At 39.6% G+C, this 25,605-nt stretch overlaps 1 protein-coding gene and 1 non-coding gene across 2 annotated transcripts in view; both read right to left on the bottom strand.

The window, feature by feature from the left end:
- The window catches only part of Agpat5 (1-acylglycerol-3-phosphate O-acyltransferase 5), a 40,458-nt gene that overhangs the window by 3,485 nt on the left and 11,368 nt on the right, over positions 1-25,605 (bottom strand). Inside the window, exons 2-7 of the mRNA XM_004663165.2 lie at positions 22,591-22,660; positions 20,212-20,327; positions 18,951-19,040; positions 10,907-10,997; positions 1,666-1,821; positions 720-843 (exon numbers count right to left, since the gene is read on the bottom strand). Of these exons, the coding sequence (XP_004663222.1) occupies positions 720-843; positions 1,666-1,821; positions 10,907-10,997; positions 18,951-19,040; positions 20,212-20,327; positions 22,591-22,660 (647 nt within the window). The remainder of the gene's footprint in view (positions 1-719; positions 844-1,665; positions 1,822-10,906; positions 10,998-18,950; positions 19,041-20,211; positions 20,328-22,590; positions 22,661-25,605) is intronic.
- Positions 23,953-24,035, bottom strand: LOC123453905. The gene has a single exon (XR_006633076.1). It is a non-coding gene; the product is annotated as a small nucleolar RNA SNORD60 (small nucleolar RNA).

The raw sequence follows: 25,605 nt of genomic DNA, 5'->3' as shown, positions 1-25,605 counted from the left end.
GTATGCTTTTACTCCCAGCACTCAGGAGGTAGAGGTAGGAGGATCACCGTGAGTTTGAGGATACCCTGAGAATTCCAAGTCAATCTGGGCTAAAGTGAAACCCTACCTCAAAAAAAACAAAAACAAAAAATGTAAGGTGGGGCTGGCAATATGGCACAGTGAATAAAGCATTTGCTGTGCAAGCCTGTTTCCTATTGCCAGGGACTGAATCCAGGGCTTCATTCATGGTAGATAAGCCCTCTACCAAATGGGCTAGATCTTCAACTCATAAAAAGCATTCTTTAAAAAAAATAAATAAGCCGGGTGTGGTGGCACACGCCTTTAATCCCAGCACTCGGGAGGCGGAGGTAGGAGGATCGCTGTGAGTTCAAGGCCACCCTGAGACTCCATAGTGAATTTCAGGTCAGCTTGGGCTAGAGTGAGACCCTACCTCAAAAAAAAAAAAAAAAAGAATAAATAAAATTATTGAGAGAGAGAGAACGGGCATGCCAGGGCTTCTAGCCACTGCAAACAAACTCTAGATGCATGCGCCTCCCTGTGCATCTGGCTTACATGGGTACTGGGGAACCGAACCTGGGTCCTCAGGCTTCACTGCTAAGCCATCTCTTCAGCCCATAAAAAGCATTCTTGAAACAACGGAAATGACAGTTTCAAACTGCTTGCTCTAATGGAACGTAACTGAGTAACAGTTTTGAAGTGCTGAAACTGTTATTACTCACTTATCTTTTATAGTAAAACGATCATGGAGCCATTTTTTCATACATTCTTGATCTTCTGGGACTTCACTTTTGTCTATACGATCAATGTGAATGTGAAGCTTTGTACACTGTTTACAGAGAAATTCTATCAAAGAACAAAGAGATTCCACTTTTTAACACTTTAGAATGCATGCTTATGTAAAATAACTTACCATGAAAAAGAAGGGAGGCTAATAGACAAAAACTAGTTTGAAAAATAAGGCTATATATGATTTGTAGTTATCAAGCTAAGGTAAGAAAAGTGTTATAATTTTCAAGTTTATGACAATTACAGAAGTCACCATGATAAATCAATAGCATCAAATATCATACCAAAACTTCATTCTTTGGGTGGCCCAGGAATAGGAAGTGATTTTAACTGGAAGCCCCAATTGTCCCTCTCCAGAGACCTCAAGACACTGACCACTGTCATACTCACCAAATCCATTCAGACCCTTGCCCCCACCCAACTCCTGCACACTGCTGTTCCACTATAACACTGTCAGCTCCCCAAGTAGATGAATATCTGGTTTACCACTGACCTTCCTGACTGGGCACACAAAGCACTGAATAATCCCATATTTGCCAGTACACTAAGGGATCAGCTGTCTTTCTCCTATGATTTGCCCACACACTTCACTACACAATATTTGATCATTTTCACTAGAGCAGAAGGTATGTAGCTTAGGGCTAGAATACAGGGACCATGGACAGAAGGCCTGCGAGGTGGGTATCTATCATGAACACTGCTGAACCAACAAGTTCTTATGACCACAAGGATGACATGGTAGAAATGCTTCTCCTAACACCCAAATGTAATGAGTACTTACCTATTTTTTAAAAAACTGAATTACACATTCCTTATAAATTGCTAACTTATCTGAACTATCTATTGCTTAGTTTCTTGGCCATAAAAATATGAACTTACCAATCATGGATGGTGTTTCTTTTAATGGATCTTTATCTTTCCCTTCGTAAACCACTGTGACATCATAAATTGCATCTAAATGACTCTTCAACGAATCAAAAGCCACATAAGTTGCCTTTATTCTTGGAGTTAACACATGCTTTAATACTGCAAGGCCTAGAAAAGAGATAGATTCAGTGTGGTCACAAATTAGGAATATATTAAGTTCAACATCTAAATGGTTTATAAATTTCTACAGATGGGGATGTTTCATTGTCCTAACTTCACAGCTCTGGGCTGTGGGTCCCAACACTCCCATAAGCCATCTTTCATCTGAGTAAGCACACACTGAACACCCACTCATGAAGCACTGACATGGACACACCCTACTGGAAAGCTGGGAAAGTAGTCCCTAGAAAGCCTATGATGCACTGAAGACCTTTTTTTTGGTGAGCACTGACTGGAAGAGCAGAAAGACATGACATCTTGAGGTCACTCCAGATGTTCAGGAATAGAATTCATAATTTCTCACTCCTGTCCTTGCCTTGTTCAACCAGAGGTTGGGAGGAGTGGGATCACAGTAATGACTCTGCTGTCAGGGTCCATATACTGTGAAAAACTGATCAGAAAGATTTCAGGATAAACTGAAGAATAAACCTTCTTACTGTACTTTAAAAAAAAAAGTGACAGGGTTGGAGAGATGGCTCAGCAGTTAAAACACTTGCCTGAAAAGCCTAGCCCCAGTACCCATAAATCCAGATATACATACAAAGCAAACTGGTACATGCATCTGGAATTTCTCTGCAGTGGCTAGAGGCCCTTGTGTGCCCATTCTCGTATTTTGATTCATTCTCTCTCTCTGCTTACAAATAATAAATAAATAACTAAAATATTTTTTAAATGACAAGCTTATCAATTCCGCAGTTCCTGACACATTCTGTGCTGCCATCACCACTAACTCTAAACTGTTTCAACTTCCCCATACAGACAAACCATAGCATTTCAATTGGTCCAATCCATTCTCCTCCTGAGACTACTATTCTGCTTTTAGTCTCTAAGGATCTGCTTATTCTGAACATTGTATATGAATGGAATCATATAACGTGTGACCCTTTATATCTAGTTTCCTGAACTCACGCATCTATGTAATTGCATTTGTCAATACTTTGTTTTTATGATTGTATAATATTCCATTATACGGACTTAATTTTATTTACCTGTTCATCAGCTGATAGACATGGTTGTTTACACTCTTTGGCTCTCTCATGAACAATGTGGCTATGCATATTCACATAGTATATGTGAATCATGTATATGAACAGGTTATTGTTTAACATGGTTTCGATCCTCTTAGGTATACTGGATGTACGTGGAGAAAAGAGTCATACAGGAAGCTAACTACATGCTCCTCACTGTTCCTACTCATGTGAAGGAGGTTCTTCGTCACTCTCTTTTGCTGCCTCCTCTTTCCATAATCAGCAAAGTTTACTGGCAGTTTAACAAGAAACAGTAGGCTTCAGAATGTGACTTGAACAGAGACTAGAAAGAACCAGGTCTGGACTTCCTGCTGCCTCTCTCCAGGGAGAAGAACAGCTATAGTATGGCAGGTCTGTCCTGCAGAGGAATTTTTTAAATGCAGGGTGGTGTGGGAAAGAAAAAGATTCCCACAATCACATATCTGACTTCAGTCCCTAGGGCAGAAGTATTGCAATTTATTCACAAACTTGTATCAAAATCCGGAAAGTGTACCAAGTTGGGAGGGTCCTTGTTAACTGAGTTGTTAGTGATTGCTTCTTTGCCACGAGAGCCCACCCAGTTTCAGTTTCCCAGAACCATCCTGTGGTGTTCAGAAGAACAAATATTCAAACCCCTACATCAGTATATAGAAAGGTAGTACTATTACAATCAAAACGAAAATGTGGAAAAACTCAACTTTGTAACAAATGATTATGAAGTAGCCATTATGATGAGTAAATAAAACTGCCAAAAAATGGGCTGGGCAGATGGCTTAGTGGTTAAGGCACTTGCCTTCAAAGCCAAAGGACCCAGTTCGATTCCCTAGGGCCCATGTAAGCCAAATGCACAAGGTGGCACATGCATCTGGAGTTCATTTGCAGTGGCTGGAGGCCCTGGTGCCCCCATTCTCTCTCTCTGCCTCTCTCTCTCAAATAAATAAAAATAAAAAATACAAAGCCAGGCATGGTGGCACATGCCTTTAATTCCAGCACTCAGGAGGCAGAGGTAGGAGGATTGCTGTGAGTTTGAAGCCACTCTGAGACTACGTAGTGAATTCCAAGTTAGCCTGAGCTAGAGTGAGACCCTGCCTCAAACAAACAAACAAATAAATAAATAAATACATAAATATAAATATATTGTAAAGAGAGAGAGAGAGAGAAAAGAAAGGAAGTCCCACACAACAGCCAGGAGACCATGAAATGACAAGAATTGAGACATGACCACTGGAAACATGGAGGCCACATGATACCTTGACTAGTATTCTTTTCTTTTAGAAAAAGAGCCTATTTAGCCGAGGCTGGCCTCAAACTAAGGATTCTCCAACTTCAATCTCCTGAGTGCCAGGATCTCAGATGTGTACTACCAGCCCCAGCTTGGCTTGACCAGTATTCTTAGTGGACATTTAGGACTGGAAACTCAAAAAGTATGCTGTGTCTGCAAGGACAGTAAAAAGAAGCAAGCTCAGCAAATTCTCCCTTGTGTTCATTAACACTTGGCCTGCTAGTTGTCAATGAGCATATAGTAACAGCAGGTATGCTTGCCATGAATCTAGAATAAAACCTGGCCTTTCTGTGACCACTCTGAAGGAATTTCTCATACCATATCAGAAACCATGAAGTCCTCTGGTCCACATGTGAAATGGTCTGACTTGGACCAAGTGATTTTCAATTCTGAAGGACACTCACTACCCCAAAACCTTGGGTCATCACTGATGAATTCTTCTAAGTGGAGCCACACCACCCATAGGTATAATTTTTCCTGAAGGGGACTCTATCATAGGGTACTTCCACATTTATGTATACTGCTGTACTATTCCCAAAAGCTAAAGAATTTAACAACCTTCTATGTCTGTCAACAGACGAACAAAGAAAATGTGGTACATACATAGTGAAACAGTAATTAAGCCAAAAAGAAAACATGAAATCATAATATCTACAAGAAAAGACAGAGGTGAAAAATCATTGTTAAAATAAACTAGACTGAGAAAAAATACCATGTTTTGCTGGGCGTTGTGGCACACCCCTTTAATTCCAGCACTTGGGAAGCAGAGGTAGGAGGATCACCGTGAGTTTGAGGCCACCCTGAGATTCCATAGTGAATTCCAGGTCAGCCTGGGCCAGAGTGAGACCCTACCAGAAAAAAAAAATCATGTTTTTTTTTTCTCATATGTGGATCCTGTATTTTAATTTGTATATCTCTATGTGTGTGTAGGTAAAGAAACTAGAAAGGGGGCTGTGGTGGTTTGAATGTGAATATATGTACCCTATAGACTCAGGTGTTAAGCTTGCAAATTTGTTCTCCAGCCACCTGGATGGAGGTGGTATCACTGCAGGCAGATCCTTGGATCAAGCCCAAAGGTATGAAGAGCAATATGAGCTCTGACAGGATCCTTGATTGAGGCTTTTTTGGTGTTTATTGGCTGTTTGGTGGCTTCTCCCTGCTTGGATCTATAAAAGGGGGCCAGCTTCTTCCCCCATTGATGGAACTTACCCTGATCTGTAAGTCTGAAATAAATCCCTTCCTCTCATAAACTAAGGTTGGTTGGATGTTTGAGCATTGTGGAGCTATCTACTGCAGGGGCTACAAGAGGGAAGAAGAGATCTTAAGCAGGTTATGAAACACCTGTGGTAAGAAAGCAGAGGGCGGGCCTAGGGAGAAGGGAACAAGCAAGAAGGGAGCAGGAGCATGGGAGAAGAATGTTGGTGAGGGAATAACAACACAATATGCATGACAATGCCATAATGAAACACATTATTTTGTAGGCCAACTTAAAAAAAATAAGCATAAGGAGAAAAGAAGAATAAAGCATACCCAAAAGGTGATTTAAAAAAAATTCCTGAGCTGGAGAGATGGCTTAGTGGTTAAGGTGCTTGCCTGCAAAGACTAAGGACCTAGGTTCAATTTTCCAGGTCCCACATTAGCCAGATGCACAAAATGGCGCATGCACCTGGAGTTCATTTATAGTGGTTAGATGCCCTGGTACACCTATTAACCCCCTCTTCCTCTAATAAATAAATAAATAAAATTATAAAAACAATTCCTGGGGGTGGGAAGGTAGTTCACTGGGCAAAGAGGCTTGATGTGCAAGTCTGAGACCAAGTTTGGATTCACAGGACCTATGTAAAATGTAGAAGATGGTGGTGCAGGCCTATAATCCCAGCAACTGGGGCAGTGGAAACAGCAAGATCCCTGAGACCTGCAGGCCACTTTCTAGAAGAATTGGTGAATTATGAATTCACTGATAAAAATAAGGTAAAAAAAGATAAAAAAAAAACTCCTGACACTGACTTCTGTCCCCACAAGTGCCTGCACGTACACACACGTACACATATACAAAAACACACACTCATGGAACACAAACATGTACACATGTTTAAGAGCATTCTTCCTAGTAGCTAAATAGTATCTGCTCTGGTACCTACTCTGCTGTTTTCCTCTCCATTTTGTCCCACTCTACGTCCTACAAGCCACACTTCAGAGACAAATGAAGTGGATTCAGAGCACAGAAGTTATAGCTGCGTCTAAGAATTCTTTTCTGTAAAAGGAGGGAGACAACCTATTGTCCTTTTAGTTCTAAAGAGAACCTTTGACCCTGGGGCTACTTACAGTGGTGGTGTAATGTAATAAATTTTGTAGTATTGTTTTAGAATCATAATAAATGAGAAACACATTAGACAGAAAAACTTGAACAATCCATGTAGGAAGCTTTATATACAGAGTTCAGTCTGCAAAGTATTTTGTATGTATTAGCTCACTTAATTTCCAGAAATTAAGTAGCCAAGGCTCAGATAGGTAAAGACTTTCTTAAAGTGAGCAACTAGCAAGACCTTATAACTCCTAGTTACTAACCTTTTCTGGTCCACAGTTATTCACAAGCAAGATACAGTGAAAATGAAGAAGAATTTGGGTAGTATCTGTGTGTACACTCACTGTGCAGAGGAAGGGAGGGCAAGAGAAGAACACACATTCAATCCGAGCATGTTCAAGTGACAGAGCATTCTAGAAATAATTAGATATGTTGTGTGTCAAATGGCAAGAATATGCCAGAGACAAATACTTGGGGCCGTCTGAATAGCTATAACTGAAGGAAGAACAGTGGTGGAGAGAGCAGCAGTGGAGATAGGGCAAGAAGTGAGGGGAGTGGTGGAAAGAGTGGCAGTACAGAAAGGACAAGAGGTGAGATGGTAGAAAGTGGCAGTGGAGAGGACAAGAAGCACTGCACTTTATGTCATGGGTGGTTATCAATTTACAGGGGCCAGGGGAAGAATATGGTGATTTGATTCAGGTGTCCCCATAAACTTATGTGTTCTGAATGCTAGGTCCCCAGCTGGTGGCAGTTTGTAAATTGGAGCCTCCTGGAAGTGACATTGTTAGCAGCAGGCTTATGGGTGTCATAGCCAGCTTCCCCTTGCCAGTGTTTGGCACACTCTCCTGCTGCTGTTGTCACTTGATGGATGTCCATCCTCTACTCATGCCATTGTGGAGCTTCCCCTTAATTCTGTAAGCCAAATAAACCCTTTCATTCCACCAGCTGCTTGCTCTTGGTTGGGTGTTTTTGGCCAGCAACATAAAGCTGATTGCAACACCATGTCTGAGGAAAGCTTCTCCAAACAGGATGCCAAATAAAGAATTAAAATTAAGATTTTGAAATTAAAAGGTACATTTGAGCTGGAGAGACTGCTCAGTAGTTTAAGATATTGCCTGAAAAGCTTGATGGCCCATGTTTGATTTCCCCTGGGCACACACAAAGCCAGATACACAAAGTGGCACATGTGTCTAGAGTTCATATGCAATGGCAAAAGGCCCTGGCTCACCCCTACTATCTATCTCTGGCCCCCTCTCCTTTTCAAATAAATAAACATTTAAAAGGTGCACCTGCCATGAAGAACATAACTACGAATATAATGACACCTTGTTTTGTAAAAAACAAAACAGAAAAGGCACTCAAAGAGAAAAGAATTGCTAATGACAGGAGTGCTCCCTCAGCTGAAAGCAAAGGACATAGTTATAGAAGGTGTGGTCAGTTGTAGCCATAATCAGACTTCAGGATGCTGTCAATTGCTAACTAAGTCAAAAAACAAAGAACTGCTAAAGAATGATTGCTAACAACTGAGAAATGAACAGAATATCCTGGCAGTGGGAAAACACAGGACAGAGGCAGGCTGACCTACTAAGCAAACAGGAACTGCAGATGGCTTAGAAAGAGATTAGAAGTAAGCCCCAAATAAGTAAGGCTTGGTGAAAGCAAGGAGAAACAGCAGAAGAATCTGCCTTAAGGTCCAGGACAGTGACGGTGGAACAACACACTAAGCATGGGATCATGCGTGAATAAAGAGGAGCTCCCTCCTGCCTGCAAAGAGGGCCACAGCCACACAAGCACTTATTTTACGTGCTCCATGAAACAAAAACTTTTTATTAACAACTTTCATAACTATAGATAATAAACCATGGTAACGCCCTCCATCACCCCAGCTCTCCCCCTTTCAAATCTACCCTCTATTGAATCTCTTCTTTCCCAGTAGTCTCTCTTCTATTTTGATGTTCATCTTTTCCTTCTATTTTGAAGGTCTAGTGTAGGTAGTGTCAGGCACTGTGAGATTATGAATACCAAGGCCAATGTGGACAGACATTTCTTAAACACATATGATAGCAGAACATAACTTTTTCTTTTATAAAACAAAATGGCTGGTTTGAGGATTTAAATGCAGTTGTCTTGCCCTTTTGTTTTATCCTTCAGCACCAGCTACCAATGATAGTTATGATCAGGAGATTTGCTTAACTGGTCCTTCTCCTTCACAAAGTTACTAAATGCAAGTTTTAGAAATATATTTATATATATGGTTATTACATACCAAACTTTGTATTGAATCACAAAAGCACAACAAAATAACTTAAGATTCCTATTGTAAGAACAAAAAGACTAAAAGAAATAAAGCTTGTCTAAAGTTATGTAAGCTAATCCATGTTTGGATATACAGTTCAAAACTTGTGGAAATGGAACTGAATATTTACACAATAGCGAGCCTTGATACCATAAATTAAACTGAAGTGAAGCCCGTTAATTTGTTTAATTAATATCTGTTAGTAAATGTAATAATAAAAACTGAAAAGAACTTTGCAGCTACTCAATGTTGAGTCAGCCCAAGTAAGAAATCAGATATGCTGGTCAAATTATCTGGACTTTCTAGTCCCTATTAAGCTCCTACCTAAATCATGTAGCTGACATGTGGAATGGAGAAATGAGCACCAACCTTCTTGTGCCCTGCCCACACTGCACACTATGCAAATAAATGCTGGCTGAAACTATGATTTCAAGTGAAGACTACTTCAAAAGAATAGAAGATGAACTGAATGAAAAAACAAAGGGTAATCACTGGAAACCACATATGAAACAAAAAGAACGAGACAGCAGAGAAGGCTAAAGGGACAGTACAAAGAAATCACCAGAGGTAAAAGCAAATGGAGGGCAATCCTAGAGGAGTCTGTGTTGGCGCACTAAAGGCTTGTGTGTCTAAGTCAGGAGAGCACATACTGACTCTCAGCTGAGTGTTCCAGATCAAGAGAGGATACACTGACTCTCAATCCACGCTCCAACTTTAAGAGCACATGCTCACTTTCAGTCTCTGTTCTAGGACACCACTGCAAACATGTTTCCACAACTGTTTCCTGAGTATAGACCTTAATAGTTTCTGGGGCTATAAACCAAGTGTGAAAAGACGTGGCCAGGTGTGGTGGCACACACCTTCAATCCCAGCACCCAGGAGGTTGAAGTAAGAGGATTGAGTATGAGGCCAGCCTAGGCTACAGAGTGAGGTCCAGATCAGCCTGGAATGACTTTTATAAGAAAGATAAAAAGAGGGCTGGAGAGATGGCTTGGTGGTTAAGGTGCTTGCATGTAAAACCGAAGGACCCATATGCAACTCTCCAGATCCCACATAAGCCAGATGCACAAATGGTGAGGTAAGCACAAGGTTGCACATGCCCACTAGGTGGCACAAGCATCTGGCATTTGAATACAGTGGCTGAGGCCCTGGTGTGCCAATTCCCTCTCCCCTCTCAAATTAAAAAAGAGAGAGAGAGAATTCAAAAGACCTTTGCATACCTGCTAATTTAATTACTACACATATTTAGTTCAACCCAAAAGGTAAGGGTGTGGGGGTGTGCGTGTGTGTACGTATAAGTACATCCCTATATTTAAGAAATAGGTAACTTACAATTAAACAGCTAATAAAATTCAGTCTTGATTCCAAGTTAGAAATAAGTATTAAAATTTAAACCTACCTACAAATTTTCCATCACACATAACCCACCCTGTAGACGAAAATTATACCTATATAATCATGTACTTAAATTTTAACTCAATCCACAGCATGCATATATGTACCATTGCAAGCACTTCAGTCTAACTTTTCAAACATGTATGTCATCACACACAAATGAATCCAAAAGAAAGATTTTCCAAGAGACCAGATATTTTTTATTTAAGTGTTATAAAACATGAATAATAAGCACCTTATTTACGAAGAAAAATGAAAATGATACTCTCCTTAAAAAATATTTTTCTGGGCTGGAGAGGTAACTTAGTGGTAAGGTGCTTGCCTATAAAGCCTAAGGACCCATGTTCAATTCCCCAGAACCCATGTAGGCCAGAGAAATACAAGGTGGCAGCTATTTCTTAAGTTCACTTGCAGTGGCAAGAGGCCCTGGTACACCCATTCATTTGCTCTTTCTTTCTCCCCACCCCCCAAATAAATAAATAAAGATTTAAAATATACATATATTTTTTCAGGGGCTGGAGACATCTCAGCAGTTAAGGTGCTTGCCTACAAAGCCTAATGACAAAGGTTTGATTCCCTAGTATCCACATAAAGCCAGATGCACGAAGTTGCGCATGCATCTGGAATTTGTTTGCAGTGGCTACTGGCCCTGGCATGCCCATTCTCTGTGTCTGTATCTCTTCTTTCTATCTCTCACTGCTTGCAAATAAATAAATAATTCTATTGAATACAGACAAGTTTTTACTTACCGCGTTGAGCAGCAAATGCCTGACTAGCTGCAAGGAGTTTTGTCTGTACTGGATTATACCTTGTTCCCTCTGGAAAAATCACAAGATACATCTGTGGGACATAAAGAAAATTTTGTTTTTGTGTGTGTGAGCTTTGTGACTGTTATTGTGGACTTACTGATGCTAATGTACTACAGCTAAGGATATTTTCTACGGAAGGAAAAATATATATCTATTTACAAATGACCTTTATTTCAAGCTAAAATGCTAAACTTCAACTATGTCTAAACTTAATTAATTAATTAATTAATTTAATTTAATTAATATTAAAAGGCTTTTTTATACTCATAGGTCTATCATTAAGAATCTAAAAAACAGTTCTGAAGCCATGTCAATAGTTACTAATTTAAAATTTGGCCATGGGGCTGGAGAGATAGCTTAGTGGTTAAGCGCTTGCCTGTGAAGCCTAAGGTCCCTGGTTCGAGGCTCAATTCCCCAATAGCCAGATGCACAAGGGGCATATATGTGTCTGGAGTTCGTTTGCAGTGGCTGGAGGCCCTGGCGCGCCCATTTTCTCTCTCTGTCTCTGCTTCTCTGTCTGTCGCTTTCAAATAAACAAATAAAATAAAGTAAAATAAAATAAAATAAAATTTGGCCATGAAATGATGATTTGTAGTTAATAAAACAACTTTCCCGATCAAAATCCTACACACGACATGTTATTTTATTTTTGTACTAGGTTGTTTATTAATACATACCAACTGTACACATAACTGGATTTGGTATATTTCCAAACAGGCATGCATAGTGCACTGATCATGCCTAGCCACTACTCTCCCATGCTTAGCTCATACTCTTCAACATGATATTGTAAAAATGCAACTTACTTGAGGAAAATCATATAAATGTAGGGTTTGCATTTCAAAAAGCTCACATAATATTCCTATGTTATAGAGCTCACCATTTACAATAACTTATTTTAAGCAATCTCATTTTTGCTACATAAATTGAGAACATGCAATTACAAATAAAAGTAATTTTCAAAGCTGAGTATGGTGGTGCATGCCCTTTAATCCCAGCATTTGAGAGGAAGAGGTAAGGGATCACAATGAGTTTGAGGCCAGCCTGAGACTATATAGTGAATTCCAGGTCAGCCTGGGCTAGAGTGAAACCCTACCTCAAAAATAAAAAATAAATAAAATAAATTTCAAGGTAGAAACATATTAAGGAATCAATATGTCTAAATTTTTATATGTAAGTTCTTGGGAAACAAAGAAAACAAGCATTTTCTACAAAGCCATGCAGAAAGAGAAGTACCCTCCTAGTGTGGGAACTGAGTTGCACCCACTACACCACTACTATAAGCCAGCATTCAAAAAAATAAATTATTGTCCCAAATAAACAAAATGTAGAAAATAAAAAGACAGAAGTTGTTCATGGGAGAAAACGATGTCAACTTATCCATGTTCAAATGATCCCAACAACACTGTCTACCTACATACCCAGCACAAGAAGCATCCTTAATCTGAACAACCTGTGATTACAAAACTCCTATTTAATGAACCTATAAAAGAATCTAAATTTGTTTATGAAATAAATATGAGGAAACTCATCCAAAGACTCATCTGAAAAAAACGGTATAATAGCATCTCTGTTATTCTCAATTTTCAGTTTCTATTATGATTTGAATTTTAAATGTTCTCCACAGAAGCAAGATTAAGAGTGCATGCTGCATAAACACTACGTCCTGAGTTCCATGCCCAGCACCCATGTGAAAAGTAAGGTGTGACTGTGCATGCCTATAACTTCAACACATAGAGGGCAAAAACAGGAAGATCACTGGGGCTCCATAATTAGCCAGCCTCACTGAAAAACAGCATGAGTGGTAGGTTCAGTGAAATTCTATCTTAAGAAAGTACGGTAGAAGAATAGAGGAAAGCCTGACACCCTGCCCTGGTACATGTATATGCAGGGAGTGGGGGTGGGGGGATCTGCACATACATATGCATATACCACATGCAGCACACACACAACTGTTCCCCATAGGCTGATGTGTTTGAATACTTGGTCTACTGATGGTGGCATTACTGTGGGAGGCTGTGGAACCTTTAGGATATAAGGTCTAACAGGAAGAAACAGGTAACTGGGAAGGAGGTGTTTAGGCTTCTAATCCAATTCAACAGATGTGAGCACTGCCAGCCATATTGCCATGCCTTCCTTGCCATATGGACTATATCCTCCAAATAAATGTGAGCCAATAGGAAAAACCTCCTCTCTTAAGTTGTTGCTTGTCAGACACAACAATAAGAAAAGTTAGTAATATTGAAACTCGATACCAAGGTTACTGTTATTACATTACTGTGATAAACCTGACCATATATATATGGTTCTTAAGGCATAGCAAGCAGGAAGTAGGTCACTGGTTTATGAGAGGAATTTACAAAAATTTGGAGCTACCAATTACAGAAGTCTTAGAAAACTGTAGGCAGAGCTTAACTGGACATTCTGCTGGCAGTTTAGAAAACCAGAATGCTGGGGAAAACATGGACAGGAAGGGTTGGGTTCATGAGGCTTCAGAGATAATTTGAATGAAGCAGAATTTTAAGAAGGTAATGGACTAATTAATGTAGCAGAGGAAACTTCAAGACAGAATAGCAACCAGGCTGTGGCATGGTTGGTTAATGATCTCTACTCTTAGATTTACAGTGAGAACAAGCAAATGACAATACACAGTTCAGTGAGTAAGAGAACGAGAACAAGTTTAAAGTTGCAGACAAGGCCAGTGTGAAGAAATCAGCTGTTTTTGTTTGCTTGTTTTTGAGGTAGGGTCTCATGCACTCTAGCCCAGGCTGACTTGGAATTCACTATGTATTCTCAGGATGACCCTGATCCTCCTACCTCTGTCTCCCAAGTGCTAGGACTAAAGATGTGTATCACCACACCTGGCTCAGCTGTAATTTTGTTATTGTTTTGTTTTATTTCTCGAGGTAGGGCCTCACTCTGGCTCAGCTGATCTGGAATTCACTATGTAGTTTCAGGGTGGCCTCGAACTCACGGTGATCCTCCTACCTCTGCCTCCCGAGTGCTGGAATCAAAGGTGTGCACCACCATGCCCGGCTCAGCTGTAATTTTTAAAGAGACCAGCACCATTACAGAAAAACCTCATACTGTACTAGGGCAATAGAAAAAAATAACTTGAGGGGAAGATTCTACCCCATAGGGGCTCCAGCTTACAAATATGCAAACTGATTTAAGAGGACAGCACCTAAACTGAGAATGCCTTGGCAGGGATTTCTTGCTCTGAAACCACCACCCAGGAAAGTGTTTTACCAAGTTTTGTCCAAGTTGCTACACAGCTGTGGACCACAGGACAAAGCATAACTTGATGGTAGCATCCAAGTGGTGCTGGTGTGCAGGTATGCCAGATACAAGACTGGGGAAATCATGGAGGTTTCCACTAAGATTCTACAAAGTCTCTAAGACCAGGCAACATGCAGTACCACACAGTTCTAAGTGGGCAATCTGTGAAACTGTGACAGTAAAGCCTAAGTTGCAATGGAGATTCCAAATATGTAAGACACCTACCAAGGAAGGCATGTGCTGAGGGAAGCAGGCAGAAGAGAAGGACAATATGTGCATTGTTGAGGGTCTGGGGTTAGCCAAGTCCACAGGAGCCCTAATGATGCCACCAAGAACCCAACATGCCAGATGTGCAAGGTTTTTCTCTTTGCATTGCTGGGTTTCAGTCTTACTTTGATTCAGTCTTTCTTTGCTATGCCCTTTTCCTCCCTTTTGGAACAATGTACTTTGTGCAAATGTACACTAACAGTACCTAACGTGTGGTGGTTTGAATATGAAATGACCCCAACAGCCTCACATACTTGTGATTAAGCTGCATACTCAATCCCCACTTGGTGGAACTTTTGGGAGGTGAAGCCTTGCTGGAAGAGGTATGTAACAGGTGGTGAGCCTTGAGATTAGCCCAGTTTACCAGTGCTACCTAGCTCACTTTTGCTGCTACCTCCCAGTTGATATGACAAGATATGATGCCCACCCCCTGATCTGCCATGCTTTCCCTGCTATAATGAAACTTGCCCTTAAGACAGTAGACCAAAGCAAATCTTTTCCACTCATCAGCTGCTTCTTGTTTGATGTTTTGTCCCAGCAACAATAAAGGAACTGCAGCAACGTGTACTCTGAATTTATAGGGATTCACAGATAATAGTTTGCCTTCAGTCTCAGAAGTGATTTTAGACTTTTGAACAGTGTTGGGATTGTAAGACTGTGGGAATTTGAAGTTAGACTGAATATACTTGTATTTATGAAACGTCCATGAACCTATGGGTGTCAAGAAGCAAATGTTAAAGTTTGGCTGTAAAATATCTTCCACAGGCTCATGTTTCCAGATGGCTTTGCTGTTTAGGAAGGCTATGAAACTTTCAAGACATAAGGTCTAGCTGCAGGAAGTAGCTCACTGTGAAGCAGGCTTTAAAGTGTGTATGCTGGCCCTGCTTCTGTTCTGCTTCCTAATCTACCTTGATGCAGCAAGCAGCCTCATAATTCTGCTGTCATAGCCATGTTGCCATGCTTTTTCTACCCTCAAACCATGAACCAAAATAAGTTCTCCCTTCATTAAATTGTTTCTTGTTGAGTATTTGAGTAACAACAAATGAGAAGAGTAATACAGCTTCCACACCAATATTTCTGATCACCTACAGCAAAATCTTCAAAACCCACTATCATTGCTCAAGTTAGAAATCAATATTAAGCACATCTACACAATGTCATTATTCAACAGTAAAAAGAACTGTTGGCACATACAACCATATGGATAAATCTCAAAATAATTATACTGAATGGAAAAACATTATGAGCTAATCTATTGTGATATAGCAGATCAGTGCAGGATGCTTTTGGAGGAAATGGATATGTTCTCTTTCTTTTTTGGTCTTTTAAACAAAGTTTTTTTTTTTTAATATTTATTTATTTGACAGAGAGAGAGAGAGAAAGAGAGAGAGAGAGAATGGGCCTCCAGCCACCACAAATGAATTCCAGACATCTGTGCCCCCTTGTGCATCTGGCTAATGTGGGTCCTGAGGAATGGAACCTGGGCCTTTGGCTTTGTAGGCAAAATGCCTTAACTACTAAGTCACCCTCCTCCAGCCCTTTTTTTGTGTTTTTGAGGTAGGGTCTCACACTGGTCCAGGAAAACCTGAAATTAACTATGTAGTTTCAGAGTGGCCTCAAATTCACTGATCCTCCTACCTCTGCCTCCCAAGTGCTGGGATTAAAGCCATGCGCCACCATGCCCAGCTTGGTATGTTCATTCTTAATGGATGTTTTCAAGTACCTATACATATATCAAAAATAATCAAATTATATATGTTTGCTATGTACAGCTTACAGTATATCTCAATAATTTCAATAAAAATACCTTCATAAAGAGTAAAGAATAAGGGGTCAGTGATGTAGTTCAGCTGGTAGAATACTTGCCTAGCATGTACAAAGCCCTGGGCTCATTCCCCAGCAACACCTAAAACTGGGTGGGGTGGCATGTACCTATAACCTTTACAGCCTAGACTGGTCTAAAACTTGAAAATTAGTCCAGGACTGCCCTGAACTCCTGATCCTGTTGCCTCTATCTTCCTGAGTGCTGAGATTACAATTATTACACAGAGTGAGAGCTATATTAAAAGTGAAATATTAGCTGAACATATTGGTGCATGCTTCTGGAGGCAGAGGTAGTAGGATTGCTGTGAGTTTGAGGCCAGCCTGAGACTACATAGTGAATTCCAGGTCAGCCTTTGCTAGAGCAAGACCTTACCTCAGAAAACCCAAAGAGGGAAAAAAAAGGTGAAATATTGTTGTAATAATAAATAATAGATACAATATATTGTAATAATAACTAATATAATAAATAAATGTTACTCTATGGCCATTACTCCACATAGTAGGTGATCTGTATCAGGATCACACGAAGAATGGAACTAGAGAGAATAGACAAGAGCAGTTAAGTGTACAGCCTGCTTATCTAATTTCCTCCACCCATAGACCTTGAACAAAACCTAATCTCTGTGCTCTAGGACCAAACCTTAGAGCCCTGGAAAATGAAAATTATAATGGCACCTACATTTCATAGAGATCATACAAAATCTCCTGACACAACGTAATACTGCACATGTATTTCTGCTTTAGAAACCTATGGAGTGGGACACTTGCAGGAGTCACTCACCACCCAGCTCCCAGGCTATGCTGCCTTCCTGGATCCTCGCGCATGGTCATTCTTAAAGCAGCCACCTCTGGGCTAAGAAATGACTCAATCAGTAAAGGACTAAATGGCAAGTATGAGGACCCAGGTCCCACTACCAGGACCCATGTAAAAAAAGGTGTGCTAATATGCACTTATAGTTCAATTCCAGCCCTGGTGAAGATAAGACAGGTAGATCCTTGGGGCTCACAGGCCAGCCGGTCTAGCCTACCTGGTGAGTTCCAGGCCAGTGAGGAATCCTGCCCCAAAAAGGTGGACAGCATTCTTGAGCTTGGCACCCAAGGTTGTTCTCTGGCCTCCACATACATGCACACATTGAATACACACCTGAACACACATGTGTATGTACACAGAAAACAGCATGCACACACAAACATGCACATACACATGAATGCTTAAAAACAAGAAAGAATGACTACTTCTCCAGTAAGAAGGCTAGAGCTACATGCTAGCTTTCCTCATGATGGCCTTTTCCTCATGATGATATATATACCTACGTTGAAGACATGAAACATCACTTCCAGCAAAGAAAGCCCAGACCAACTGTTGCTGGTTTGGAAAATAAACAGAAGGCATGAGCAGAGAAGGCAAAAGTAGAGGAATGCAGAGAACAGCTAATTGCTGAAAAAGACAACAATGTGAATTCTTTGAGGAGTCTTCAGAAAGGACCACAGCCTCACTAACACCTTAATTTTCATCTAGTGGAGTGACCTTCAGAAAGGTTAAGCAGAAAACTTCACAAGAGTCAACTCTGGCTGCATGGCTGGAGGAAGGAAATGGGATGGATATGTAATATATAAATTCATGTCTCTAAGAGTAGAAATGTTTTTTTAGTAGACATCTTAAAACAGTGGGTTTTCATACTGCCAACATATTCTGTCTTTTGCAGATATACAAACAATAACCCCCAATTCTGCCAAAATTCATTTCCAACTAAAGGCCTTGTCAAAGTGCCACACTTGATCTCCAGAGTGTTCTGTAACCAGATAAAGAGTTGCTGCTCATCTCATCACATCCTATTCCCACCATTCCAAAAATGAGTGCAATTTCCTACTGCAGACACTCTTAAAAGATACAAAAGTAAACAGATTGCTCTGAGAACTTATCATCCAACTGTGGAGAACTCTTTCTCTAGGAACTCTAGCTGCTACCTCTGAGCCCTAATAAGGAAAGAACATGAAGGCATGAAGGAGGGTGAGCAGATGAGTGGAGAACAAGCTAACTTGCATGCATTTGGATCCCAAGTAGTCCGCATAGCCATTTTAGTCAGTCCAGGGAAGGAGTCATGGGAAAAAGGCATTTGGCAACAATTAGTTTCCTTTAAAGGATTGAAATTCCTTTTTTGAGAAAAGTTTTGTAAACTAAAATTCACAATGAACGATTATTTCTCTCTATAAATTTATATATTTGGCTTTTCAGCTCAATTTATGCAAGAAATCTGAATTTACAGTGACAGAAAACAGTTGCTTCTTCTAAAACCAATTCTAATATGAAGATAAGCGATTGGGAACTTAAGTGTGATGCTCCATTTTCCATTCACGACTAAAACATGTATTTTCTTCTTACTCTTCTGTAAGGCCAATACTGACAAGTACCAGAAAAAGCCCTCCTTGCTGTCTATGGTAACCCCTCCTGACAAAAGAATGACTTGCCTATATTCAGATAGCTTTTGTACCTCAATGTAATTCTCAATTATTTATTCCTTGTGGGCTAATATATTTTCAAATTGACCTTTAAATTTTAATTTCTTAAATTGCACACTGAGTAATAAGGAATAATAAAAGTGGGCATGCTTACTGGAGTTCCTGCATTCACATAGCTCTGCAGCTTGTCTCTCATTTCTTTTTCGTTAAATTTGGCACTTCGCTTTACATAGATTCCTCCGTGCTGGCACATTTTAAAAAAATGGGAAAAAGGAGTTTAGTCTTTAAGTAATTAATCACCATAGTCATCAAAAAGGTAGTTTTATTCCTAGAGTTAAAAATGAAACTATATTTCAGAATTTAACTTATATTTTATACATTTAAATATTAGCATCTACACAATACATCTAAATAAATCCAAGTAAAACTGCACACTACACTGTATCTGGAATACATTTAGAGTAAATTTTCAGGCTATACTGTATCAACTATGCTGTGTTTCCTATGCTGTGTTCCCTACACTGTCTTCACTATATCTTTCCTTAAAAGATTTAAGCCAAAAACTTATCAGATGAACCTTAACTCACAAATTTTCTCTACTAACATATACAGAATCAATAAAAAAAAAATCCTTAAAATATCAATGCAATCTTTAGGGATTTAAAATATGCATCCAGTTCCAACTATTTATGGACTAGATACTATTCTCTTCAAAACTATCTATTGAAGCCGTAACTTCCACAGTGACTGCATATGAAGATGGGGTCTTTAAGGAGGCAATTAAAGTTAAATAAAATAAGGTCACTAAACTCTCTCAGAAGAGAAATAGACACCACAGATGCACAGGCATACAAACAAGGTCAGTCAGGACATGGGGAAAGTCAAGGAAGAAAAGGCTTTGGGAGAAACCAGCCTGACTCAAGCTTAGATTTGGGACTTCCAGCCTTCAGAATGATAAGAAAATAAATTTTCTCACTCCAAGCTATTTATGAGTTCAGCGTTTAGTTTAATCTCCCACAGATGATTAACAACTTTTACCACTATTTCTTAAAGTAACTGATTATCAAGTTCTATGCCTTTCAGTTTCCTATTTAACTCCTACACATATGCATCTTTGTTATCTAATTTTACTATATAATCAAGCATGTATATATATGTAAACACACATCATTAAACCAAATAAAATATTTAAATTTAGAATAAGCTATTATTGAAATCATTTTTAAAACATGTATTTGGACTACGGATGTAGCTAACTGGCAGACTATTCGCCTAATAGGCACAAAGCTGAGCTTAGTACTGCAAAACAGAATAAGGAAAACACACACATATTCTTACTAAATGTATGTTAAACTTTAAAATATAAATTATTTATAAACTTACATATGGAAAGAAAAGGCAGAGACAAAGGTTACCTGAGCAAAGTAAAAACCATACAGTGGAAGCCACTTTAACCTGTCTTTCAGCACATAGCGCACGTGTCCAAGAGCTCCCTGCCTGGCCGCCAGCATATCCGAAATAATCCAGTCCACTGCAAGACAGAATCCAGTAAGAACTCTTAGTGCTCCCTCACTGAAAGAGACTCCTCATGGTATAATCTGGTAAACAAAGTTAGAAAACATGACTGGGGAGCCAGATACAGGAAGATCACTACAAATTCAAGGCCAGCCTGATCTACAAAGCAATTTCTAGGCCAGCCAGGGCTATACAGCAAGACCTATAAACCTGGCCAAAAGCTTATGGCTAGGGATGTAGGCCCTAGGGGGAAGTCTACTGCTGCGGTTATGTGAAATGGACAGCATGTCAAACTGCCTTCTAATTATCTCTTTGTTCACGTAGATTAGTACTACTTGAAGCCTTGATCAGAGAAGTTTCTTACTGCAATTGGCAGTGGTTAACACTGAGAGGCACAGCTGGCAAAATTGCTGAGAAGTGACCACTGAGTGCTCAGCCTCACACAGAATATACAAACCTCTCCTCTAAGACCCAGAGAACTTCATGGAAGAGGGGCAGAAAGAATGTCAGGACAGGATGATGGGGAGGAGGGCTGTAAAACACTGTCATTGGGTTATGATATGGCCATTATATTCATGAATTCATAGCAACTATGGTTTCCTGCAAAAAACTGAGCCAAGCAATACTACACCATCCATGCAGGAAAGATACATAAGACCCCAGATCTCCCAGAGAAACTAATGGCTGCTAGGACAGGGGAGTCAGGCTCTTCAGTGCTATAGCCACTGGTAATTTGCCTATTCCACAGTTAAAAACCTTCCACCCAGAAATGGAGAGATGGCTTAGCGGTTAAGCGCTTGCCTGTGAAGCCTAAGGACCCCGGTTCGAGGCTCGGTTCTCCAGGTCCCACGTTAGCCAGATGCACAAGGGGGCGCACGCGTCTGGAGATCGTTTGCAGAGGCTGGAAGCCCTGGCATGCCCATTCTCTCTCTCTCCCTGTATCTGTCTTTCTCTCTCTGTCTGTCGCTCTCAAATTAAAAAAAAAAAAAAACCTTCCACCCACCTTCATGCAAACAACCCTAATTTAACTTAACGGGTTAAAAAAAAAAAAGGCATGAAAGTAAGATGGGAATTAATGGGGAAGAAGGGTATTAGTGAGTGGGGGGATGAAAAAGGATAACTAAGGGAATAATATCAAAATACATTTTATATATATACATAAGTATCAAAAATGGGAAAATTAATTTTTTTAAAGTAGCCACAGGTTTAAAAAAATAAGAAAGGAGCTTTTGTGAAGAGACTAAACTATTTCAAGAATTAGAAAGCCAATGTCAAGTGCCTGGTTTTGATATTGCACTATCATTAGGTAATTTGCCACATGTGAAGGAACTTCATGAAGACCAAAACACTCGATGTATTATTTTTACAAACTCTTGATAATTATTTTAAAATATCACTTTAAAAAGTATTAGCCTAGTTTAAACTATATGCAACCCTATGCTAAGAACAGCCTTCTATTGTTGCTCTGATGGAAGGCTGATATGCTAGAATTAACCAGAAAAGACAAAAGGCACTGTAGACATTTGGACTCATTACAGCATGAATCCTATGTTCAGGAAACCAGTATTCACGTCCTGGTACAATCCATGTGAAGCTTAATGATCAAAATGTAAGGGGGAGGTAGTTAACAACTGTGATCCCAGCACTCCAGAGGCTAAGATAGAAGAATCCAGAATTTAGAGCCAATATGACCCTGTCTCAAAAACAAATCAGTGATTTCACAAATACATTAATAATTAAAATGCATACATACATTGATCTAACAATTTCACTTCTACAAATACAACTTACAAAAAAGAACAATGAACAAATCAAAGGGTCATTCACAGAAAATACCTTATTTATACTCAAAAGAGAAGTCTACCTTTCATATTTCTGATTTAGCAGAAAGTAAAATTGTAAAAATACATACCCAGGTATAAAATATATATAGAATATTTATGTTTTAATAACCACAAAATAAACCTACTTTGTTTAAATATGTAAGAGCATTATTTTGAGGAGGTGAGTATGTAACTCAGTTGTTACAGTACTTGGCTGGCATACACTGTGTCCTAGGCTCAATCTCTAGCACCAGATAAAACCAGGTATGATGGTGCACACCTGTAATCCTACCACTCAGGAGGACTAGAAAGACATTCAAGGTCATCCTCAACTACACAGCAAGTTCAAAACTAGCCTTGGCTAATGAGACCTTGTCTCAAAGCAATTTATCATTTTGAATACCCATGTATTCCATCTGTAGAAAAACCCAAACTCCACACAATTGAAGTACAAACCTGTGCTTTGATGATTTGCTAAATATATTACATTTTCTTTATTTTTTGGCAAATCTCCATATAGCAATATCTAAAAGAAAAGACAAGAGTATTACTTTGATATTTTAAAACATATAACACACTTACAAATAATAAGACAATGTGAAAAATAGGATAAATGTATATTGCAGATATCTCTATCCATGAGTAACAAAAAAATCAGATTTCTCCTTGGAGCCTCACAAACCATGAATAGCCCAGGCTAATAGTAGCTATATGCAGGGTAGGCTAATGGTCATCATGTAAAACAGAACGACTAATATCCTCATGAGAAAAATTCATAAGCATTTTTTGGTGAGTAACGACATTTATACCTTATCAACCTTCCAGTAGTCTATAATACGGTGAAATGGACAAACAGTTAACTGTGATAGGACATGACAGATATGGAAGCACACTGTATTTTACTGTGAAGAGCTGTAACATGGGGAGCTGGTTTATGTGTTTGGAGTGATTTTAGCAGGTGAAAAGGGAGTGTAAAAACACAAGACCAAATGGAAGAAGTGTGTTGGTGTCCTATAAGTACACCAAGCAGTGTCCTGGGATATGCTTAGGCTAAGTCACTGGGAACTGGGACAAAGAGACCCAGAAGGGTGACTCTGAGCCCAATGTCAAGTCAGGGTCTCTTTAGGGAGCCCAGGCTGGATTCAACCTCTGAACGCTGAGGATTATAGGCATGTGCCCCTCATGCCCATCCAAGTACATTTTACTTCTTAAACCAAGTGGTAGGGACAGATTTTCATTCTAGTAGTCTTTCTGCTGTCTCAGGTTTCTTAAATATTCCATAGTAAAGAAAAATGTTAACATGGGAACATGCTTTTTGAAAACCACAGAACAAAGACAACAAATGGTAGTGTGTTTTCTTTAGGGCATTTTTTTTTTAAATTTCTGTATCTTGTCATTAAGGATTATGCAAGGTTAACTATAGCTTCTTCGTACATTTATCTTGTCCAAAGGGGTTATCTTTTGGTTGTGACTTTCTCAGTAATACCTTAACAACAAAAGTTTAAAAAAAAAAAAAAAAAAGCACCAGGCATGGTGGCACACACCTTTAATCCCAGCACTTGGGAGGCAGGGGGATCACCTTGAGCTCAAGGCCACCCTGAGACTACATAGTGAATTTCAGGTCACCCTGAGCTAGAGTGAGACCCTACCTAAAAAACAACAAAAAAAAAAAACTAGATGATATGATAGAAAGTTAGGATATCAGGGTCTCAGTTTTTGCTATTTTTCTCTGAACATTGCACAGTGCTATGTATGCAATGTGTTCAATTACATGCCCAATTATTTATTGCTGTTATTATTATTTTAGGGAGAGCACCCAGGCCTCAGTCTTGCAATATAATCAGACTGCACATGCAATTTTCATATGAGGTGTCACAACTTAATGCAATTCATCACAGGCTTGTGGTTGACTGAGCCCAGTCTTACCTGCAAGATGAAAGTCTGGAGACTTAGGCAGAAGCTGTTAAACTTTAAGAAACAAGATGGAACCAAGATCAAGGTAGAACCCAGGGCTACCAAAGCCTCATTCTAAGCCATTTCTTTCCACAAAAGAAACTTCACCCAGACCATGCATACAGACAAAACAGACCCACAATCAGAAAGTGCCCAATATTTTGAATACAGTTTGTAAATTGCATAAGTAAATAAAGCAAGGCTGCCATCTTGGAAGCAATCCTCATTCTCTTAGCAACAAGCCAGTCCTGTTTCAAGACCATTCATTAAACACTGGATTTATAAGCACTGCAGATACAGACCAGGGTGTTTTAGGTAACTTTTTTGGATAAGCTATCTAAAGTATTTTGGAGACATGTCTGGTCCCCAAGATGAAAGCAACACTCGAACTATTCAAGGAAGCCTTTCCCCTTGGCATGGTGGTACATACCTGTAATCCTGGCATTTGGCAGCTAAAGAAGAAGGTTCAGGAGTTTGAAGCCAGCCTGGGATACATAGCAAGACACTGTCGAATGATTCACAGGTGGGATGGACGGATGCATAGACGGATGGATGGATATGGATGGATAGACAGACATCTAAAGATAGATGGATGATAGGAAGTAAGGACTTCATTCTTCCTCCCTTGCCCCATGGAACTTGGTTGATATGACTAAACTATACCCTTTGAAAGTAGGGTGCAAAAAAGCTATTAGGCAGTTCCTACAGGATTATTGACAAAGCTTTTCAGAAACTAAATGTGACTCATATTAAAATAAAACAAGCATATTGAAGGGCAAAGGAAAGTACAAAATAAGGACAATCTTTTAATGTCATAAAGTAATAGCAGTAAGCTATTAGAGTACTGCGCTTAGCATACATGAGGTCTGGAGATAAGAGCCCAACACCACCACCCCATCAAAAAAAGAAAAGCAGTGCTAATGGTATATTTGATCCATGCACAGATTCTAGAAGGATGCTTAAAGGCTAACTGGTCCAGGCCTGAGTTTAATCTTAGGTAGGTAAAGGATATAAAAACCAAGTCCCTTGCTTAAAAAAAAAAAAAAAAAAAGGTGATAGGTCATGGCACTGACAAATTAAGAACATTTCACACCTCTTTTTCTTCCACTTTGTCTAGTTACTTGACATCCATGCTGGTCATAAAATGCCACAACTGGGCTGGAGAGATGGCTTAGCGGTTAAGCGCTTGCCTGTGAAGCCTAAGGACCCTGGTTCGAGGCTCGGTTCCCCAGGTCCCACGTTAGCCAGATGCACAAGAGGGCGCACGCGTCTGGAGTTCGTTTGCAGAGGCTGGAAGCCCTGGCGCGCCCATTCTCTCTCTCTCCCTCTATCTGTCTTTCTCTCTGTGTCTGTCGCTGTCAAATAAATAAATAAAAATTTAAAAAAAAATAAATAAAATAAAATAAAATGCCACAACTGTTTACTTTTGTTTTTAGACATATGCATGATCCTAAAACTTTGTAGAAAAAGCCACCTTACTCTTTAAAACATTTATGTTCCTACCCATGAATTTTTCTG

The sequence above is a fragment of the Jaculus jaculus genome, chromosome 12 (assembly GCF_020740685.1).
Source record: "Jaculus jaculus isolate mJacJac1 chromosome 12, mJacJac1.mat.Y.cur, whole genome shotgun sequence".
In the NCBI taxonomy this organism is placed as follows: domain Eukaryota; kingdom Metazoa; phylum Chordata; class Mammalia; order Rodentia; family Dipodidae; genus Jaculus; species Jaculus jaculus.
The sequence above is the reverse complement of the archived record's forward strand: the minus strand, read 5'-3'. Positions and strand labels throughout refer to the sequence as shown.